Source organism: Anopheles merus, chromosome 2L, assembly GCF_017562075.2.
Source record: "Anopheles merus strain MAF chromosome 2L, AmerM5.1, whole genome shotgun sequence".
Lineage (NCBI taxonomy): Eukaryota > Metazoa > Arthropoda > Insecta > Diptera > Culicidae > Anopheles > Anopheles merus.
Genome location: NC_054083.1, coordinates 39,556,965 through 39,576,115, shown reverse-complemented (window position 1 = coordinate 39,576,115; position 19,151 = coordinate 39,556,965). Strand labels below are relative to the sequence as shown.

The window sequence follows — 19,151 nt, the reverse complement described above, 5'->3', positions numbered from 1 at the left end:
CCCCCCCACACACACACACACACATGGGGCAAACGGCAATCAAAACCCTTCCTTTTCTGCGGCTATGCTTTCGGTTATGCGCGTGCCGTTTGATGCTAGAGGTCGTTAGTGCGAACCGAACCTGCTGGAGCGTTAGTTATCAATGAAAAATGGAAATGTGAGTGTACGCGGCGAGGGCTACAAACAAGGTCCATGGGGCTCTGTAAGGCATTCCAGCACTACCCCGGTTCGGGACGGTCGATCGATTTGCCAACCCCTTTCCGGAAGGGTTCATTGTTTGACTCGTGCACCTGTGGGAGAGAGAGAGAGAGAGTGGGGGAACGCCGGTTACTCTGTTACTACTAGGAAAGGGGGAAGTTTCATTGACGACTACAGTGAGCTCGGAACGACTGGCTGGCGATGTAATCAAAGCCAATAGCCGTCACCACACCACACCGTTCCGAGGGGTTCGTCGTCTGCTACTTCTGCACGTTCGATGAAATCGATTACTTCCTTCGGGAAAGGGATAGAGCTGTCCGAGCTAAGGCCTGTTAATGCTCCACTTTGGAGGTAAAAGTTTTCCCTCCAACACGAGTCATTAAGATTAGCCTTTAAACGGGGTGGACCACCTTCCCCCCCCCCCAAGCGCACCCATCAACGGGTTGACATTGATCCAACAACTCCAGCACGCAGAAAATCCAGGTTACTGGGGCCCCACATTTTCGGCAGCACTTAATCATCCTCAACAACAAGCCGCATTTAACGGACTAATCATTTTATTGCTCCCGAGCCCGTGTAAAAACAGATAAATAATAATAGCTACTCTGCGCGCCGCGCACCCCCGTTCAGCTGTAGTTTCGCGCCACCTCCAACGCCATCGCTCGCACGCCCACGAACGTTTCCTTCACGAGCTCTTCGATGCGCGTCGGCGGTGGATTGAAGCCCTGCGAACCACCGCCCGGCAGTTCCATCGTCATCGAAATCGGCACATCAGCGACAGCATACGCGTAATCATCACTGCCCCCAGCGGCCGCGTACAGCACATTGGTGGAGCTACCGACCGTATAGGTCGACCCGGTCGCTTCCTCAATCGCACGTGCTCCAGCCCGCGCAACGGCATCGACCTTCTGCCAGTCCTCGGGCAACTCCGACGTCCAACCCCACGGGTACAGCAGGTACTGGCCGTACGTGTGCAGCGACAGGTAGAACTTGCAGCGTCCCTTCAGCCGCAGCAGCTCGTCCCGAATAGCGCGCGTTTCCGGCTCAGAGAACGACTGCTCCCCGTGGTACGTGTCGGAGCAGGGCTGATTCGAGGCACCGACCTCCGCCCAGTGGAAGTCGTAGTTGCGGTTGCCATCGACGCCGACACAGTTACGCCCGGCCGGACGGCGCGTTTTGCGCCACAGGCGTTCCCGCTCGTGGCTGTACTCGTACCCGTCCGGATTGGCAATTGGCACGATCGTCCAGGTAAGCCCGGCGAGTAGATCCTGATGCTGGGCGGCATTCTCCACCAGCTCGCTGATCAGATACATCGCCATGGCTGGTGCGGCCCATTCGCGGGCATGAATGCCTGCATCGACGAACACGACCGGTTGCGAGCTGTTCGGGCGTGATTTGTAGAGCGACGGGGACTGGATGGTGACGGCCGGGATTGGGCGTCCTTCGTAGGATTTACCAATTTCGGCAACTGTTACAAAGCTGGAGTACTTCTTCGCGAGTTTGTTGATGTAGTCGACCATTTCGTTGTACCGGAGGTACTTGTTCAGGGGAAGACCCTGCGAAGGAGTCACCCGTTTGGTACCGTACAGATGATCATCTTGCACGCTGGAGGATAGGGAACATTGAGTTAATTATTGGGATCTTTCCATTGGAACTGTACCATAAGTGTACTAACCGCTCGAAATCGTGAATCAGTTCCCGGTGGCGCAACTTCTGTGCCTTCAGCAGCTGGCGGAAGTAGTCCAATTGTGCCGGAGGCACCAGCACCCGTGCCTCGGAACCAACCAAACGATCAAGCTGCCAGAAGTCAAGATCCTGGGCGGACTGTTGCAGCTCGCGCAGGAAGTCCACCTGCTGCTGGCTGTTCTGCTCCACGGAGTAGAGTTTGTAGCTGTGGGTGTTTGCGAGAGCAGCCAGAAGTTAGTTTACGTTTCGTAACAGCTTATCACCACAATCGATCGGTGTGCTCATTTCCATCAGGCACCACACGTTATCAAGAAGGGGAATGCACAGTCGCACGGCTGTAGGCGAAAGGTAAACGACTCCTCCCCATAACCATAACATCGAAGCAACCACCGATCGATTGAACCTGGGAGCCAATCTTTCAATTATTCAACGCGACTCACCCACTGTACGATTGGCGGCCAGCGGTACCTCCAATTACCGCGAGCAAAACCGCCACCAGCACTGGAAACCGCATGCTGTATGTATCTTGGGCGAAATAAGCAGAACACGACACTACACCTTCTCAGAATGACCACCGAACGCCGACTGGCTGCTTCGTCCGTGTCGAGCGCTTCGTTTTATAATGAAAGGCTAATCGATTCGGGGACCACTTTAAAACTGAGGCTTGCTACCTACCTCCCCTTTGGGAGTTGGAACTGTTTGCCGATGGTATTTGCCGATAAGCGATTTGCAATGCGGCCACTTTGGTGTGCCACTTGTTTGGTAGCACCATCACCACCACTGGGAGCGGGCTCTAGGGATGGGGTAATAGGTAGTAGGCGAGGTTTAAAAAAGCGCACTGGAGCGGTCCTTCCCTTGACTGAGGTGGTTGCACGCGTCGATCGACAGGTGGCGGGCAACCGTTTTCGGTAGCATCCAGCTGTGCGTTCGTGTATCGTTTCAAGTACAACTTGAAGAGTAGGCCTTGATGACGTAGCGTGGTTGTTGTTATTGATGTGAGCGGAGTGAGTGTGTGTGTGTGTTACTTTCACTGCCGGGTGGGTTTAGAGATCTGTGACCAAAGTCGTTATAATAAGTCGATGACAGTTTACTGCAATTCGAAGAGACATTAGGCGTCTCCATCGAACTTATCCGACACGTGCATTGGCGTACAAAGGGTAGGAAAGCTTCGGAGCAGATAGAGTTGGCTTTTTGTTATCTACTGAGCTCGTTTTATTTGTTTACCGCTTTTGCTACCGCTGCTGGAGTGGAAGTCTGGCGCACTTCACATTTCTGCAGGATGATAAGCTTTTACAGCTTTATGCTTCGTGTACCGTGAACGTACGTAAACGTGCCAAACGAGGCAAACCTTTTACAGGTTTGCTGCAGGTTAATCAGTCACTTCACTTACCTTGAAGTGGGTGGGATGTTTTTCTATTTACATCCGATCCTATTAGTAGGAAATTGCACGTCTCGAGAGTCTTGTGCTGGAGAGGCGAATGGGTTGTAACAATGAACACGATTCGTGCGATGACTTGGAAAATCGTCAATCTTTTCAAGAGGGTCTGGGAATTTACAAATACTTCTTATAATATGTTTATTTTGAGATTGTTGAGTCTTCTGATGACTAGTTTAGTGTATGCAAACTTCTCTTATAAAGGGATACAAATGGAATGCTTTCACAGGTTGTTCTATGAGACAAAACAAGTAGAAGCGTTGATAGTGACGGACCAGACAGCCCGACGCTGGTGTAAACTAATCATGGTTTAGTCAGGCTTCATTGCAAATCCCAAGCGATCGTAATCTTAGCAGAGAGCGGCATCATAGTAGGTTAAGCAAGTAAACAACTCGTTGGCGCAAGGAGTGGCATGTTGTTTGTGACAAAAGCTCTTAAAATAGAGTGCATCGAGAGTGAAGGACCGTGTTCACTCTTTGCTTGCTTAAAGCAGCGATGTCAAACTAATTTGACTACGCAGGGCAATGTGTGCTGCGATGTATGAAAATTGATTCGAAAGCATTTATTTTCATTGCATGCTTGGAATTGCAGTTACATCACAAACAATGAGCACTTTTAAACCTTTTTTTTTTATTTTAATGGAATAAACTTCTTTCAACAGAAGCTTCTTCTCCATTTGTTGATGGGTTAATGGGCGGTTTCTTGAAAAATTGAATAGTTTTGTACCAACTAATTAAAGATAGTATACGTGATAGGATCTCGATCTGCCTTAGATATTACAGCTATTAAGAATGTCTACCTTCGTTATTTAAACCATTGAAGAATAGACTTTTCAGAAGAGACAGCCGTTGAAAATTGTACTAGCTTAATAAATTTAGTAGATGTGTCTTTATCCAGATAATGGCTATTGCCCAGTAATAACTGTGCCGTTTTGATATCGAATCTGTTTGTGTTGCTATTAATTGTGTACAGCGATGTGTACGGTAGAAACAGGGAAATAAAAATTCTGATCCGCAGTGCTGCCTCATCGAAAGCTAGGAATCGTTTGTGAAATGTAATAACACGTATTTCACCTCCGTTGTAACCATTTTCATTGCTATCCCATCGTTTTGCTGAATCAAAACGTTCTACGATACACTGAAATAAACGTATGCATGGAACGATTTTGACTTAATAACGCTTTAACAAAATAAGGTTTGAGTTTCCAAAACTTGTTTTTCTGACTTGTTTTTCTTGTAATCTATTATTATTGCTTATTCACAACACTGATGGATGGTTTTGATAGTTCCAGAAAAATGGTCAATTTTCGAATACCGCATTGAACCAGAATGGCGCAATTTATTTTTGCTGTAGGGAGGGGGGGGGGTGTAAGTTTGAGTTCGGATGGTGGATGGTCGTGAAGGTTCGGTTTCTTAAGACACTAGTCTTATGAATTGTTGCTTTTTATCTTTCTCTCTCTCTCTCTCTCTCTCCCGCTCTCTCTCTCTCTTTCTCTCTCTATCCTTATCTCTCTCTCTCTTTCTCTTTATCTCTCTCCTCCCCCTCCTCCTCTCACTCTCTCTCTCTCTCTTTTTCTCTCTCTCTCTTTCTCTCTCTCTCTCTTTCTCTCTCTATTTCTCTATCTCTCTGTTTCTCACCCTATCGTAAAAATAATCCGTTTTAGTGATGAAATGATTGTTAAATTAAACATAAAACTTGTATTAAATATCTTCAAACATTTGAAAGATACCATTTAGAGCTACATTTCTAGCGATTAGTTAATTAGCTAATTATTAAATTAGTAAGACGTGCACGATCTAATCTAATTCAACCCCGTTAACAGTGGTAGCCTTGTTCTCATAAAGAGGAGTTTCATTTTTATTACGCACTTTCTCATTCTACTTCTCTATTCTATCAAATGAAGAAAAGTTCATTAGAATGATCACCTCTGTGCTGCTATCAGTATCACATCGAAACTCTCGACCCAGTTCGTAGAATTTGCTTACCATCATTTGCCTCATTGTTCTGCATGCTCACATCCTGCACCCGTCGTGAGCAAGTCGCGAGCCAGACCCTGTCTGTCGACACAACGCTTTTCAAATATTGCTTCATTTCCATCCCCCAAACACCCGCCGTGGCCCCACAAGTTGTAAGTTTTCACACATGTACCTGTTATCGATGACAAGCGCCATCCGTATCAGTGTGCTGCGATCTACACCTGCATCTTGGTTCGGTTATCGCCGAGCATAGAATCAGCTGTTGATAGGGCAGTGCGATAAGCGTACTTAAGAAATTGGAGCAATTACGGAGTGGTTATCATCACGATGCGGTACGGAATGGGTATGAAAACAAAAGCCAATCAAGCACATTGGCCAAAGCATTAGTGCCAAAAGTGGATTAGTGAGAGTTTGTGTTTTGTTTAAGCCTATTGCGCTTTTCGTAAGCGTTTCGTACGACAATCTCATGTGCTAATTCTTTGAATTTCCATGCATGCAACAAGGTGTCCCCTCTCAGACACTTGAATATGCATATCTTTAGAAAGTTCATATCGCTCTCGAACTAGATAAGATCAAGCCATTCACGATAGGCGTGAACCATTCAATGTTTGACACCGTCACTCAATAAATACCCAGGACCTCAATACTCCAGGGTTTTGGTTCACTGTTCATCCAATTCCAGCAATCAATTCCGGTTAGTAGATTAAGCAAGCTATCCACGCAGTCTGGCATTCTGCAGACAAACGTCCCATTCGTTATCTAATCGTACGTGATTCAATCAAACGCAATATCGCAATGACAAGAGTTTCGCGTGCGTTCAAAGTCGTGAAACCATTAAGCCACACATCATTACACACTGGGGGTTGGAAATTTTGGCTTTTACTCGCGCGTCATAGCCGTCCCGTTTTTTTTTATGGGATGAGATTAACTGCCTTCAGCTCGATAGCGGAAAAAGGTATAAATTGTACCTCCACTAGTCCGTGGGCTTCATCTCTGTACGGGTCACTGTTGCAGGATTAGCTGAAAATGAAGTACTGTGCTGCCGTGGTTGTGCTCCTAGCGCTGGCCGTGTTGGGCCAGAGCGCCTTCGCCGAACAGGTGTCCTACCGAGAGTGAGTGTTATTTCACCAGACAAAGTGTGTCCGAAAAGAGCCGGAAATTGATGCGTGAACAATCAATCCACTTCCAGCTACAAAGTCTACAGCATCCGTGTGGACACGGTGGAGAAGCACAACGTGCTGAAGCGCTGGCAGGATGTGCGCGGGGTCGATTTCTGGGACCGTGCCGGCTACCGTGTGATGATCCATCCGAGCCTGCAGGAAGCGTTCGAGCGATTCCTGAACCTGAACACGTTCAGCTACGAGCGCATCATTGAGGATGTGGAAGCGTAAGTGTGCTGTGGCTGGTGATGATACCAGGAATTCGGTCGAAATTGAGATGAGTTTTGTTCCTCAAAATACAGCACGATCGAGGCAGAGCGCAAGTACGATCAGGAGTACCGCCGGCGCAAGGCCGCATCCGGTCGGGCTACGGTCGATTTCGAGCACTTCTGGACGAATGCGGAGGTTAATGCGTACCTGGATGAGCTTGCCCAGACGTACCCGAATCTGGTGCGCGTCGCCACGATTGGCACCACTCACGAGGGCCGTCCGATCAAGTCGATCACGATCTCGACCAACAGCGGTGTGGCTGGATCGAAGCCGGTTGTCTTCATCGACGGTGGTATCCATGCACGGTAAGACCTTGAAGACTTGCACGCAGAAAAGGGGTCTTGAACGATCTTTTCTCTTATTTTCATTCCAGTGAATGGGCCGGTGTAATGTCCGTGCTTTACTTGATCCACGAGCTGGTCGAACATTCGAGCAGCTACGCCGACATGCTGAACAAGGACTGGGTGATCATTCCCGTCGCCAACCCGGATGGGTACGAGTTCTCGCACACCGACAACCGCATGTGGCGCAAGAACCGCTTCCCGGCCACGATCCTCTGTACCGGTATTGATCTGAACCGCAACTGGGACTATCTGTGGGTGTTTACCAGCAATGTGAGTGCTTCTGTGACTCCTCTTGCTTCGTGCTGAACTGAATCATGACTTCTTTTCCGTACTGATCTTGCAGGCCTGCTCCGACTCGTACGCCGGAACGACCGCCTTCTCCGAGCTGGAAACGCAAGCCCTCGATCGGGTGCTGAAGCAGTACGGATCGAACATTGCTGTCTATCTGGCGGTGCACACGTACGGCGACATGATCCTGTACCCGTACGGACACTCGTGGCCGTTCGTGCCGGTCGCGAACCAGGCCGCCCACATTGCGCTGGGTGAGCAGGCGCGCGATGCGATCACGGCCGTCGGTGGCCCCCGGTACGTGGTGGGCAATAGTGCGGAGATTCTGTACACGGCCAACGGGTGCAGCGATGATTATGTGGCCGGCGTGATCGGCGCGCGGTACGCGTACACGCTCGAGCTGACGGGCGGTGGCCGCAATGGGTTCGATCTGCCCGCCACGGAAATTATGGCTGTGGCGACCCAAACCTTCCAGCTCTATCGCACCATGGCGAACAATGCGTAAGCGCCGAGGACAGTTTTAATACAATAAAAGGGTTTTTTTTTACAAAAAAAAACTGTAACTGCATGTTTGGGATGTTCTCATTTCTTGGAAGACGGTTACATCTCGATCAAGAGAGAGAAAGAGAAAGCGATGACATGCACTGCTACAGAGCTCATTAACGTTATGGTAATTGTAACAGTTAGTTATCTATTATTTAATATACTGCTATCGATACAATCGGGCGCAAGCGTTCGGGCCACCCAGTTCCTGATACTATCACGACGCCTCCCTTACAATTAGTGAAATTGGTGATCGGGTTCGCTGTCGTGAGATGTTGTCTGTGTGCAAGAACCGCATCCAGTTTATATGGCTGCGGGTCGCGCTGCAACCGTGTCAGTCAGACTCCTGCAACTCCCGCTGCCACAATGAAGCTACTCGCGGTGGTGGTGTTTCTGTTCACCGTCGGCACCGTTTGCCGGGCGGAGCAGCAAAAGTTCGAAAAGTAGGTATTCTGCACAATAGAAGAACTGTGCTATTTCATCAATTCACAATCCCTCCTAACAGCTACAAGCTCTACTCACTGTACGTCGAGGATGACGAACAGGCGGAAGAGCTACACAACTGGTACGCCGACGGGAAGCTGGACTTCTGGAGCTACGGCACACTGAACGACAGCGTCACCGTGATGGTGCAGCCCGATCTGCAGGAATACTTCGAGGCCATGCTGGACGATGTGCAGCTCGAATCGGAGCTGGTAGAGGAGAACGTACAGTCGCTGCTCGAGCACGAGCAGGAAAAGCGCAACCTGCACATCCTGAGCAAGCGCCGCCGGCCCCAGAAGGTCCCGCAGAAGCCGAACAGCACCCAGGGTGAGCTCGACGAGGATGCGATCGATTTCGAGCACTTCTGGACGCTGGACGAGATCTATCGCTATATGGACCGGATGGAGCGCCAGTACCCGAATCTGGTGCGCGTGCTGAAGATCGGGCAGACGTACGAGAACCGTTCGATACTGGCGCTTACGGTCTCAAGAGATGGGCATATCAATCAGACGCGCCCGGTCGTGCTGGTCGATGCGGGTGTGCATGCGCGCGAATGGGCCTCGCACATGTCGGCACTGTATCTGATCAACCAGCTGGTGGAGAGTGCGGACAAGAATGAGGATCTGCTGTACAATACGGATTGGATCATTGTGCCGGTGGCTAACCCGGATGGTTATGTGTACTCGTACGAGACGGTGAGTTTGGGTTGGGGATTGGTTAGAGAGGATCTTCTGGAACCTATTGAATGATGCTTTTCAATTCCAGAACCGTCTGTGGCGCAAGAACCGCTTTGCTGGCAATGTGATGTGCGTTGGTACGGATGTGAACCGTAATTTCCCATTCCGCTGGGGCTACACTTCGCATGTAAGTTAGCCTGCAATGTCCAATACCCAAACAAGGATCTGATCCGAGCACACCTTGTATTACCTCCACAGTCCTGCACGGATGGATACGCTGGCCGTACGCCCGGCTCGGAGAAGGAAACCCAAGCGCTCATGCTGCTGATGTCGCAGTTCTCGCGCAGCATCAAGATGTACCTATCGCTGCACAGCTGCGGCGAATACATCCTCTACCCGTACGGCTTCACCTTCCAGTTCGTTCCGAATGAGGCCGAACTTCACGCTCTCGGCACGGAGGCGGCCGAAGCGGTCAAGAACGTTGGCGGTCCCGAGTACATCGTTGGGCAGGCATCGGGTCTTCTGTATCTCGCCACCGGTAGTGACGATTTCATCTACGGTGCGTACGGTGTCCAGTACGCGTACACGCTGGAGCTGTCGTGCGGAAACCGTGGCTATGGTTTCATCATTGAGCCGGACCAGATTGAGCCGATTGCGGCGGAAACGTTCGAGATGATGAAGGTGTTTGGCATGCACGCCGGCAGCCTGAAGATTAGCAAGCGTCCGTAGAACCAAGCAAGAGAGAGAGAGAGAGAGACACTCACATAAGAGACATCAGTGGGTGGAGGTCCACGAACCGCTCGCCGCTCTTTAAAAACACACGCACACATTCCGCACACGTAATCGCTATCGAATTTGAATATCGCAATAAATAACCTGAGAGATGCTCGTATATAGGCGATGCTCGTGCAAAAAAAAAAAAGCAACAAGAACTGAACGACAAAACCCCTCTCCGGAGCCGAATCGAATCAAGAAGCAATAACAATGCGTCCGATAAGGTTGAATCTAGATAAATGAGTCTCTCCCCACCCGTTCGGCCGAAACCCTCCGAACGCATCGGGTCGTCCGTATATTGATCCTACGGCTTGACCAGCGAGAATGAGCACCGCCCGGTGTTTGGCGAGCGATTGAGCGAGCTCCAGTTGTGATATATTTATTTCACTTATGTTCTACCCGCGACGGCACGCGGTGACGCTAGCAGTGAACACGCGTAAGATAATGATTGTGCGAGAGATAAGCCAACGTCCGATGAGGGCCGAACCGAACGGGCACCGATTCCCGAGCATCAGATCCAGTTGTCGTTTGGCAGTGGATGAGCGAAGCAATGAAGCGGCTAACATTCGTGACCGGCTGTTTGCTGGCCTTGGCATTCGCCAAAGCCGGTTCTTATCATGAGTGCGTGTGGAATGGGAGGAGTGCCTTGTTTGGGCGATCACATTTGTGTCGTCTTTAACTGGTCTGTTGTTGTTTCGATTTGTCTTTTTTTTTCGGCAGATTCGAGCTGTACAACGTGCGCCCGGAAACGGCGGAACAGCTGTCGGTGCTGCTCAAGTGGCGCAATGGGCAGGAGATTGAGGTGGACTTTTGGGATGCACCGAAGGTGGGCCGTAGCGCACGCCTCATGGTGACCAGGGAGGATCACAAACGGGTGGAAGAGTTCCTGGAGCAGCACGACATCGAGTACGATCTGGTGGCGGAGGATGTGCAGGAGTAAGTAGCGTGCTGGGTGATCGCTGGTGGTGTATTGCAATGGGGCGCTTCTTGCAGGTTGCTGAATCGCGAGCAGCGGCGTAATGTGGAGCACGGTCGGCGTGTGAGGCGTGACTCGAATTCGCGTGCCACTGTTAATTTCGAGCACTTCTGGACGCTGGACGAGATCTACGAATATCTGGACGAGCTGGCGGTGGCGTACAATGGGCTGGTGCGCGTCTCGGAGATCGGTCGTACGCATGAGGATCGCCCCATCAAGGCCATCACAATCTCGACCAGGGGTGCAGTCGATCAGACCCGTCCGATTGTGTTTATGGATGGAGGTATTCATGCCAGGTACTGTGAGAGCTTGTCAACAGTGTCCCAACAAATGCTCAATTTCCCCTTCTCTCTTTCTCGGTTGCATCTTCAACTTCAGAGAATGGGCCGGCGTGATGTCGGTCATGTACATGATCCACGAGTTTGTGGAACACTCGGACCAGTACGCCGAGCAGCTGTCCAACACGGACTACGTCATCGTGCCGGTTGCGAACCCGGACGGGTACGTCTACACCCACGAGCAGAACCGTCTGTGGCGCAAGAACCGTTCGCCGGGCAATGTACTGTGCTACGGCGTGGACCTGAACCGCAACTTCCCCTTCCAGTGGGATCGTACGACGAGTGAGTGTACGAACAACTTTGCCGGCCATGCCGCTTCCTCAGAAAACGAAACCAAAGCACTGGTCGGACTGATGGATCAGTATAAGGCCGCCATTCGCATGTACCTGGCGGTGCACACGTACGGCGAGATGATTCTGTGGCCGTGGGGTTACGATTTCCTGCACGCCCCGAACGAGGACGATCTGCAGCGGTTGGGCGAACGGGCACGCGATGCACTGGTGGCGGCCGGCGGGCCCGAGTACGAGGTGGGCAATTCGGCCGACATTCTGTACACGGCTTCCGGGGCGACGGACGACTACGCGTACAGCCTGGGCGTGCCGTACTCGTACACGCTCGAGCTGACGGGCGGCGGATCGCAAGGGTTCGATCTGCCCGCGGCCGAGCTGGCGCGCGTTACCTCGCAGACGTTCGAGCTGCTGAAGGTGTTCGGGCAGCATGCGGGCACACTGTCGGTGACTTCGTAAAGGGAAGGGTGTGTGTGTGTGTGTGTGTGTGCTAATCAGCCAGATGTCCGATGTGCGTTGATTGATTATCAATTGTACCAGCAAAGTCGTTGCTATTGAGCAGTCGCAATAAATCAACCATTGTAGCAGTTACGCTATCGCGCTCTGCTTTGACATTGCAATAGACGGTGGCTGGGCGTCTCGCTAATCGCTCGCGGGGAAGGTGTTCCATTATTGAGAAAGCAGCGAGTTGATAAACAAATGTGTGTGTGTTTGATTAGAATATCGTACAATGTACGGTGGAGCGGTGGGAAGCTTGTTTTGTGAATGACGAACGGAGCGATAACAAATAATTAGCTGCAGGCCCATAAACTGGTACAAGCGCTGTAAAAAGGGCATTATAATTTTGTGTTTAAAACATTTATTATAATTTTTAACAGCCTCTTCGTGTGGTCAGCGAAGGGGGAGCTTATACTGCAAATCAAACCAAACACCCTTAAGCACACTCCCAGCTTAAGGTGACTTCAGAGGCTCGCGGGCACTTTCTACCTTTCGCCAATATCTGCCAGCGCTGCCTTATCAGTGCAATCGGAACAGTTTGTTTGGTTTGTAGAGAAAAAAAGAACACCATAAATAACGACCAGCGAGAGTAACAAGAAGTAGATAAGAAGGTAGTTAAAAAAAAAAGTAGCCGACATAACACTCACGCGGGCAGGACCAACCGTTTCGATTTAGAGGCGTTTAGAGCGCGCCACATGCAAACGACGTTTTGATAGGGCATTGGGGTTGTAAATAAATTTCACCAGGCCCATTGTTTACACTTAATTTGGAGCCATTTTTAAATGCCACCGCGATACGGGCGCGATAGGCTGGACCACACACTGTACCACGGCTGTGTACTAAACTTAACGCTGTCCGCTCGGGTTCGCCCCCTTACGACTGTCGACATAAACCTGACGCCGATGAAGGCTATTGTAAGCGCGCTAAAAGTTCAGGGCGTTGCTGTTCAGTTTTTGGCTCAACCCCCTCAACTCCTACAGGCCCACAACAACGAGCAACGTCCGGCTGCGGGACCGGGGCCTCTATTGTTATGCATTTAAATGGTGAAATTAGTACAGCGATTGCATACTTTTAGGCGCTTTTCTTCTTTTCGTCGACAGCGACGGTGCGGCGCGGCTAAACTGAATGCAATCAGCGTCGCTGTTGCAAAAATGGCGCTCATAAATCATTAGCATTATCGAAGGCATGGTTTCGGGTGCGGTTTGGGCTGTGCCAAACCGGTGCCAGTGTCGCCTAAACAATTTCGTTCGTTAGCGTTGGCGTGGGTAGAGAAATAAGGGTGCAAAACTCTTTCATAAACAAAACAGGACTGGAAGTTTATGGTTAGATGGAGTTAAAGAGATGAGCAGAGATCGTAACATGGGCTTGAGAGAGTTTTCGCTTCCATCTCGTTTCTTTTAACCAAAAAAGGATAAACTTTAGCTATAGAAAAATCGCACTTTTGTTGTTGCTGTAGGTTGGTTTGTGTCACTATTAGACCTTTCAGCGCTTCTCGCCACTTCGCCAGGAGCAGGCTAAAATGCAAATATAAATTTTTATTATCACGTAATTGTTTTCTTTTCTTTCATCGTGAGCCGTATTTTCCTTTCGAGGTGATGGGCTATTCTCAGCCTTTTCTTGGGCGGAGCCCGGCATATTTTGTGGTATTGTGGAAAATAAAGTTCGAATCTTAGAGGAATGGTGGTGCGAGCAACTTTTACCTCATCACTAACCTTCATCCCATCCTTTCCCAGCTTTGGTTGGTAGTTTTTTTTCCCACCACTCAAGTCTTGAGCTGATGGGCTTTTGTGTTTATAGATTGCCGTCTTGTCATTTGCCATTTTGCGGGGCAGAGCTAAAAGTCGAATCGTTCGGGGCGGAAAGAATAAATAAAACCAAAATGGCAAATGAGTGTCGACAATGGAAAAGGACCAAACAAAAAACGTCCATAAAATGGTAGAGTAGTTGTGGAAAAGTTCCACTGTGGGCCGTCTTTTCCTGGCACGTTAAGCGTCAAGCGCCGGGAGTTTGGAGGAGTAGAAATGTAGGCTTAAAAAGTTTCTCTACTAGTACTCCCCTGCCATTTCGCGTTGAGCTGGGTACAGTGCAAAGGGAAGGCAAAGGGAAGTAAATCAAGCAATCTGTTCACCGGAAGCGCACAAAGTAATAGACTCGATAATGTCCGATATTGAATTTCACGATAAATTTTAATCAATTATTCAACCGCACCAGCAAACCTGGACAGGGACGATTTTTCTCCCACCCGTTACGAAGGCGGAGGATTGCTGGTGGTCGTGACAAGGTGGTTTGTGGGTTTTTTGTCCTTCTTCTTGCGCTCTGTTCTGTCGCTTCCAAGCTGCAATCCATCTAGGGCTAGGGCACGGAAACAAGGGAAAAGTTTGCCTCCCCTGTTTCGATCCTGCCGCTCTGACCCCAGCTGGACAGTTTGCATCTCTGATACTGTCATTAATATTTATGAGACAATCGAAAGTTAGGCGTATGGTGTTCGGTTTTGGTTTGGTGCTTTGTTTTATGTGTGCTGGGGTGGATTTTTACGACGCTACTCTTGCTGCTGGTTTTGCTGCTTTTTTTTTACGATCGACGTGCTTTTTTCCCCCCCAGTGGCTCGGAAGTATTTTTGCTTATCGGTGTTTGCACATGCAACAGCAGAAAGGGGCTGTTGCGGCTGTGGTAATTGAATGTCGGAAGTGGATGAGATAGAGATGCAATTAAATATTGCAATGCATTGTTGTTAAAGTGTAAACTTGTGAAAAATGATGTATTGAAATCTCTTCCCCAACATTAAGGGTTTAATTGTAATCTTTTTCATCTACAAACTGTGTTATTCCACGCAAATCCTTCCTAAGACATGATTAAGCTGCTTTTCCTCAATCTTGAGTGTCAAATAAATCGCCCTGAATAGGTGTGAAGGTATTAATGCTTCACAAAACATACATTTATGAATAAACAACACCAAATATCCTTCCCATGTTTCATCCCATTCAGCTGAAACCTTTCAATTTGCATCAATTCAACCGGTAAGCATTCCCCAAACGCCTACCACATGATTTGGCGTTATAAAAAAAATGCAAAGAAAAGGGATAAAACTCACACACACACCGAGAACTCCATCGAATTCCCGGAAGGCTCAGTTTTTTGTTGTTGTTGTATGCGTCCAAAAAAGGAAACGTTTTGTGGGTAAATTCCCTAACATCGAATCCTCATCAAAATGCATTTGCTTCTCCCTTTGCCGATCCCTTTTCCCTCCCTATCCAGTGGGGTTGGGTGTTACACAAGCACAAGCTCACATATCATAAAGCCCCATTTGGCTTAAAAAAGAGATAAAATCCTGCCCTGACTGTATGTGGGTCTGAGGCGAGAACGAGAGTGGAAAACATGTGGCAGGACTTCTGTTTTCTGCTTGCACTGTACGGTGATAGGTACTCCACTCCACTTCACGGGAAAGATTTCATTGGAGAGTGCTTCACAAGGGGCCACAAACTTTCCCTTGGCGAGTGATGCCAATGTGCTGACAACAGCATGCACTTCCTTTACCTTTACCCCCGAGTACATTATGGATGAGCGTAATGGTGCTTTTGAGTAGCGATCAAATTGAAGAACGGTACTAATAATCTATAGAATGGGGTGCCAGGTCGCTTGAGCAGGTTCTTGTTGTTGTAGTTCAACAGCTGAAACAGAATTGTATCTAAAAGTGTACGTCGTTTGTTAAGCTTTTGTAGCTCTGAGAAGGATGCGTCAACAAATTGTGGTTTCTGGTTTAATATTCAACGGTGTCGGTTTCACAGGACCAATATTGTAACATATGTTGGGTAAACGTGATCGCATTGATAGTTTTATAACTGTTTGGGGTTTAATGTGAAGTCAGCACTTCTTTAGTAAGTAATAACTGAATACTATTTATTCTCTATTCTATATCCAATCTAATTTAATTTTTTTTGAATAATTTTAAATTTGGTCCTTCAAACCGGAATTGCATTTCAATCATGGCGTCCATAAATTACGTCCAACCGTCCAATACGATACACTCACAATGGTGAAGAGTGTTTTTTTTTTATTTGGCTGAAGAGGAGAAGGATCAGAAGGAGGAAGAGAAGGAGGAGGGAGGAATCTTCAAAAACTCTCTATTGTTGTGAAAAAGATGTAAATACTGCCGTAAAATGACTTTGGTAAATTTTACTTCAAATAAACATAAGAATAACATAAGAATGAACAAAATGAGAATGTCTTGGAATTATTCGTTTTATCCAAACCACAGAATTGATATTTCATCGTTATTAGTGTTGAACAACCAGTCAATTTAAAACAAAAATCAAATAGCATGTGATCGAATATTTAGTACTTTTAGGACCAATACACACATTTTAATGCAATTAAGGATGATGAACGAAACAATTTTTAGTTTTACGTAATTTATGGATAACCCCTAGGTTTAATACGCTTTTTTTAACAATCACCTTCGGATGCTTTTCTGCTGATCAAATTACACACCAAGTAGTACTTTTCATGTTTTTGTGGTTATGTTTTTTTATATTGTGTCGTACTATATTACATCCACATCCTTCCCTTACACAAGTTCCAGATCGTTAGAAAGCTCCCATCACGTTCCTCTACTTGTTGTTGGCGACGTACTCCGCCATCGTCAGGAAACCGTACGTCGTCTCGCTGAGAAGCTCAGCCATCTGCGACTCGGGCACATCGTACCCATAGTTACCACCAGCGCCGGTCTCAAGCGTAAACACCAGATCGGGCTGAACCGTGCCCGCCACAAAGTCAATGCTACTGCCCGAGGCAGGCGTCTGCAGCAGTCCCGCACCGCCGCTAGTGAACACACGTCCATTCTGTCGCATCAGCGTCAGCACAACGCTGTTGGCAAGATTGCGCAGCTCCGCCACATTGGCCGGATTGGTGGTGGCACTGTGAGAGAATGGGTACAGCACCATCTGGTCGGCTGACTGGATGCTCAGGTACAGAGCCAGGTTGGCGCTGTTCGCTTGGATTAGATTGCGCAGGGCAGCAGTTTCGGGCGCAGAGAAGGCTGCCGTACCGACGAAGCTATCCGAGCAGGGCTGAAAGAACAGGATGAGCTTGGGTTTAGTACACACACACATAGGAAAAGCTAGCTCACACCACACGACTTACATCATTGCTTCCACCGACGGTGTTCCACAGGTGGCCAAAGTTGCGGTTCAGATCCACACCGAAGCATCCATTGCCGTTGACGCTGCGTGACTTCAGCCACAGCCGGTTGGTGGTGCGCGAGAACTCATACCCGTCCGGGTTGACCAGCGGCACGATCAGGAAGTTAACGTTGTCCAGAATATGCTCGAACTCGTAGTAATGCTCAACGATCTCGTGCAGAATGTAGTTAGCGGACATCGGGGAGATCCATTCCCGGGCACGCAGACCAGCTTCCACGATCACGAGCGGCCGGTTGGCGACGTTGTTCTTGCTGACACGCACCGCCCGAATCGGGCGCCCCTCAGTGCTGGTGCCAACGTTCACAGCCGTGGCGATAGTAGGGAAGTCTCTCACCAGCTCATCAATGTACTCGTTCATCTAGCGTCAGCCAGTCAAAAAGGTTTGATGGTTAGAAAGGAAAGCTTAAGGACGTACAAGGCGAGCTTACCTCCTGAGCAGTCCAGTAGTGCTCAAAGTCAAGCGTGGCTCCGGCCACCAGGGCCACGAGCAGCGGTAGTACGAGAATGCTACGCATCTTGGAGTGAACTGTGCCGATCGGAAGCCGCGCAAACTGTATTGATGACCAAAAGCTGACCTTCCCCCGTTTATATACCGTTGCCCACGATAGGCTCCCAAAAAGTCCCAAGATAGCAACAGTGCAGCGATACGGTGCACGCTCAGTAGTAATAATTCAGCAGCAATATCCACATCTGCATTCCGTGACCAGCGTTCTATCAGCCGGTAACAATCAGCACATATCGCAGGCAGGCAGTTGGTAAGCGTTGCCCTAATTGCCGCTCATTTGAACGCGTGTGATTGTTTGAAATCAACGGGTTCGGCATACCCGTTATCATAGCCGTTAGGGTGTCGCCTGCACAACATTGTACTACACTGTGCGATATCCGCAACGGATTACGGTCGGCCGTTATGATTGCCACTGCCGTTTAGTGCGGCGTTTTGCTACGTAAGCGATTAACGGGCTTTTTTTTTCAAGATAATCGGTGCAATAAAACAAACCATTCGTTGTTTGCGTAAGATTTTAAGTCGTTAGGCGTTGATTGTATCTTATCGCAAAGCGATGGGCATTGGACTGTGGAGATGTTATGCAGCGGAAACCATGTGGTTTTTAGGCATTGTGGTGAAATTCTGGATGGTTCTGTGCATGATACTCATGCATGCGTTTCATCAGTTTTATTTATAATGGCCTGTATTAAGTTACAAAATCCTTTCCATATTTGTTTGTTTTTTTTTTTTAATTATGTTTGTCCTATACTTCGTTAATCTTCGATCAAGGGAGATCATTTCTTATTTTGAACATTTTCAGAATTAACGAGGGGTAATTTACGTTACATAAAAATAACATTTCTGTTATTGAAACCCCGAAAATCCAAGCAAAGCACGAGCACAATCAGCCTGTAATTACAATCATTGTGCTAAATTAGACGCATTGTACTAAACGCCTGAAAGTATGCAATATATATATATTTCTTTTCTGAAAGCTTCCTTCCAGCCTTATCGTGGATTAATTTCAAAGTTTTTTTGTTCAAAGGGAATGGCTTCGGCCGGATTGTTACTTATCAAAGATAAAGAAATTGTTACAAAGTAGATAAATATTAACAAATATAGCTAAAATTAAATTTCCACGACCCTTAAAATTAAAAAGAAAATGTTAATTTATTCACAAATACAACTCAACTCATCGCTTCACAGTGTCCAATAAATCTCGGCATGGAAACAATTGTATCCGCTTTGTTACGCAATCACACACAATACGTGCCCATTTACAGCCCATCGCCAAGCGTTCAGCATCTTAAGAAGCCCATCGGCCATGTGTGGTCTGATTGAGCCATTTTCAGCTGCTGTGTGCCTTCTACACAAAAGCAACATGCAGCGAACGTTTCAAATTGACCGTCATCCGTCGGGCCCCATGAACGAGCCCGCTGCGTTGACATTGGAATGCTAGGCTACCGACTGCGCCCGTGTGCGTCCGAGAAACCCTCAGCAAACCGACTGACCGGGCATAACTCATTGACACATTGT

General features: G+C 48.4%; 5 protein-coding genes across 5 annotated transcripts; 3 read left to right on the top strand and 2 right to left on the bottom strand.

The window, feature by feature from the left end:
* Positions 1–729: 729 nt before the first annotated feature.
* LOC121591732 (carboxypeptidase B-like) lies at positions 730–2,686 on the bottom strand. The gene is made up of 3 exons (XM_041912598.1): positions 2,325–2,686; positions 1,874–2,089; positions 730–1,803 (listed from the first exon to the last, which is right to left on the bottom strand). The coding sequence occupies exons 1-3, from the start codon at positions 2,396–2,398 to the stop codon at positions 825–827; spliced, it is 1,269 nt and encodes a 422-aa protein (XP_041768532.1). The 5' UTR covers positions 2,399–2,686; the 3' UTR covers positions 730–824.
* Positions 2,687–6,252: 3,566 nt separating this feature from the next.
* Positions 6,253–7,925, top strand: LOC121591733 (carboxypeptidase B-like). Its single transcript, XM_041912599.1, has 5 exons — positions 6,253–6,407; positions 6,485–6,682; positions 6,758–7,030; positions 7,099–7,339; positions 7,413–7,925. Exons 1-5 carry the CDS (start codon positions 6,322–6,324, stop codon positions 7,860–7,862), a joined length of 1,248 nt encoding a protein of 415 aa, XP_041768533.1. The 5' UTR covers positions 6,253–6,321; the 3' UTR covers positions 7,863–7,925.
* Positions 7,926–8,219: 294 nt separating this feature from the next.
* Positions 8,220–9,830, top strand: LOC121591730 (carboxypeptidase B-like). The gene is made up of 4 exons (XM_041912595.1): positions 8,220–8,343; positions 8,406–9,078; positions 9,149–9,247; positions 9,319–9,830. Exons 1-4 carry the CDS (start codon positions 8,267–8,269, stop codon positions 9,787–9,789), a joined length of 1,320 nt encoding a protein of 439 aa, XP_041768529.1. The 5' UTR covers positions 8,220–8,266; the 3' UTR covers positions 9,790–9,830.
* A 506-nt stretch (positions 9,831–10,336) lies between these two features.
* Positions 10,337–12,055, top strand: LOC121591731 (carboxypeptidase B-like). The gene is made up of 4 exons (XM_041912596.1): positions 10,337–10,455; positions 10,555–10,770; positions 10,828–11,106; positions 11,189–12,055. The coding sequence occupies exons 1-4, from the start codon at positions 10,373–10,375 to the stop codon at positions 11,892–11,894; spliced, it is 1,284 nt and encodes a 427-aa protein (XP_041768530.1). The 5' UTR covers positions 10,337–10,372; the 3' UTR covers positions 11,895–12,055.
* A 4,385-nt stretch (positions 12,056–16,440) lies between these two features.
* On the bottom strand, positions 16,441–17,711 carry LOC121592755 (carboxypeptidase B-like). The gene is made up of 3 exons (XM_041914515.1): positions 17,560–17,711; positions 17,073–17,489; positions 16,441–16,999 (listed from the first exon to the last, which is right to left on the bottom strand). The coding sequence occupies exons 1-3, from the start codon at positions 17,644–17,646 to the stop codon at positions 16,541–16,543; spliced, it is 963 nt and encodes a 320-aa protein (XP_041770449.1). The 5' UTR covers positions 17,647–17,711; the 3' UTR covers positions 16,441–16,540.
* Positions 17,712–19,151: the final 1,440 nt, after the last annotated feature.

Bases quoted from the DNA above. Each gene is read 5' to 3' on its own strand.
- LOC121591732 (XM_041912598.1), bottom strand. From the start codon at position 2,398: ATGCGGTTTCCAGTGCTGGTGGCGGTTTTGCTCGCGGTAATTGGAGGT. The intron at 2,090-2,324 runs GTGAGTCGCGTT...AAACACCCACAG, and splicing joins GGCCGCCAATCGTACAGTGG to CTACAAACTCTACTCCGTGG. The intron at 1,804-1,873 runs GTTAGTACACTT...CCTATCCTCCAG, and splicing joins CTGATTCACGATTTCGAGCG to CGTGCAAGATGATCATCTGT.
- LOC121591733 (XM_041912599.1), top strand. From the start codon at position 6,322: ATGAAGTACTGTGCTGCCGTGGTTGTGCTCCTAGCGCTGGCCGTGTTG. The intron at 7,031-7,098 runs GTAAGACCTTGA...TTTTCATTCCAG, and splicing joins GACGGTGGTATCCATGCACG to TGAATGGGCCGGTGTAATGT. The intron at 7,340-7,412 runs GTGAGTGCTTCT...CTGATCTTGCAG, and splicing joins TGTGGGTGTTTACCAGCAAT to GCCTGCTCCGACTCGTACGC.
- LOC121591730 (XM_041912595.1), top strand. From the start codon at position 8,267: ATGAAGCTACTCGCGGTGGTGGTGTTTCTGTTCACCGTCGGCACCGTT. The intron at 8,344-8,405 runs GTAGGTATTCTG...CCCTCCTAACAG, and splicing joins GAGCAGCAAAAGTTCGAAAA to CTACAAGCTCTACTCACTGT. The intron at 9,079-9,148 runs GTGAGTTTGGGT...TTTCAATTCCAG, and splicing joins ATGTGTACTCGTACGAGACG to AACCGTCTGTGGCGCAAGAA.
- LOC121591731 (XM_041912596.1), top strand. From the start codon at position 10,373: ATGAGCGAAGCAATGAAGCGGCTAACATTCGTGACCGGCTGTTTGCTG. The intron at 10,456-10,554 runs GTGCGTGTGGAA...TTTTTTCGGCAG, and splicing joins AAAGCCGGTTCTTATCATGA to ATTCGAGCTGTACAACGTGC. The intron at 10,771-10,827 runs GTAAGTAGCGTG...CGCTTCTTGCAG, and splicing joins GTGGCGGAGGATGTGCAGGA to GTTGCTGAATCGCGAGCAGC.
- LOC121592755 (XM_041914515.1), bottom strand. From the start codon at position 17,646: ATGCGTAGCATTCTCGTACTACCGCTGCTCGTGGCCCTGGTGGCCGGA. The intron at 17,490-17,559 runs GTAAGCTCGCCT...GGCTGACGCTAG, and splicing joins ACTACTGGACTGCTCAGGAG to ATGAACGAGTACATTGATGA. The intron at 17,000-17,072 runs GTAAGTCGTGTG...CTGTTCTTTCAG, and splicing joins CCGTCGGTGGAAGCAATGAT to CCCTGCTCGGATAGCTTCGT.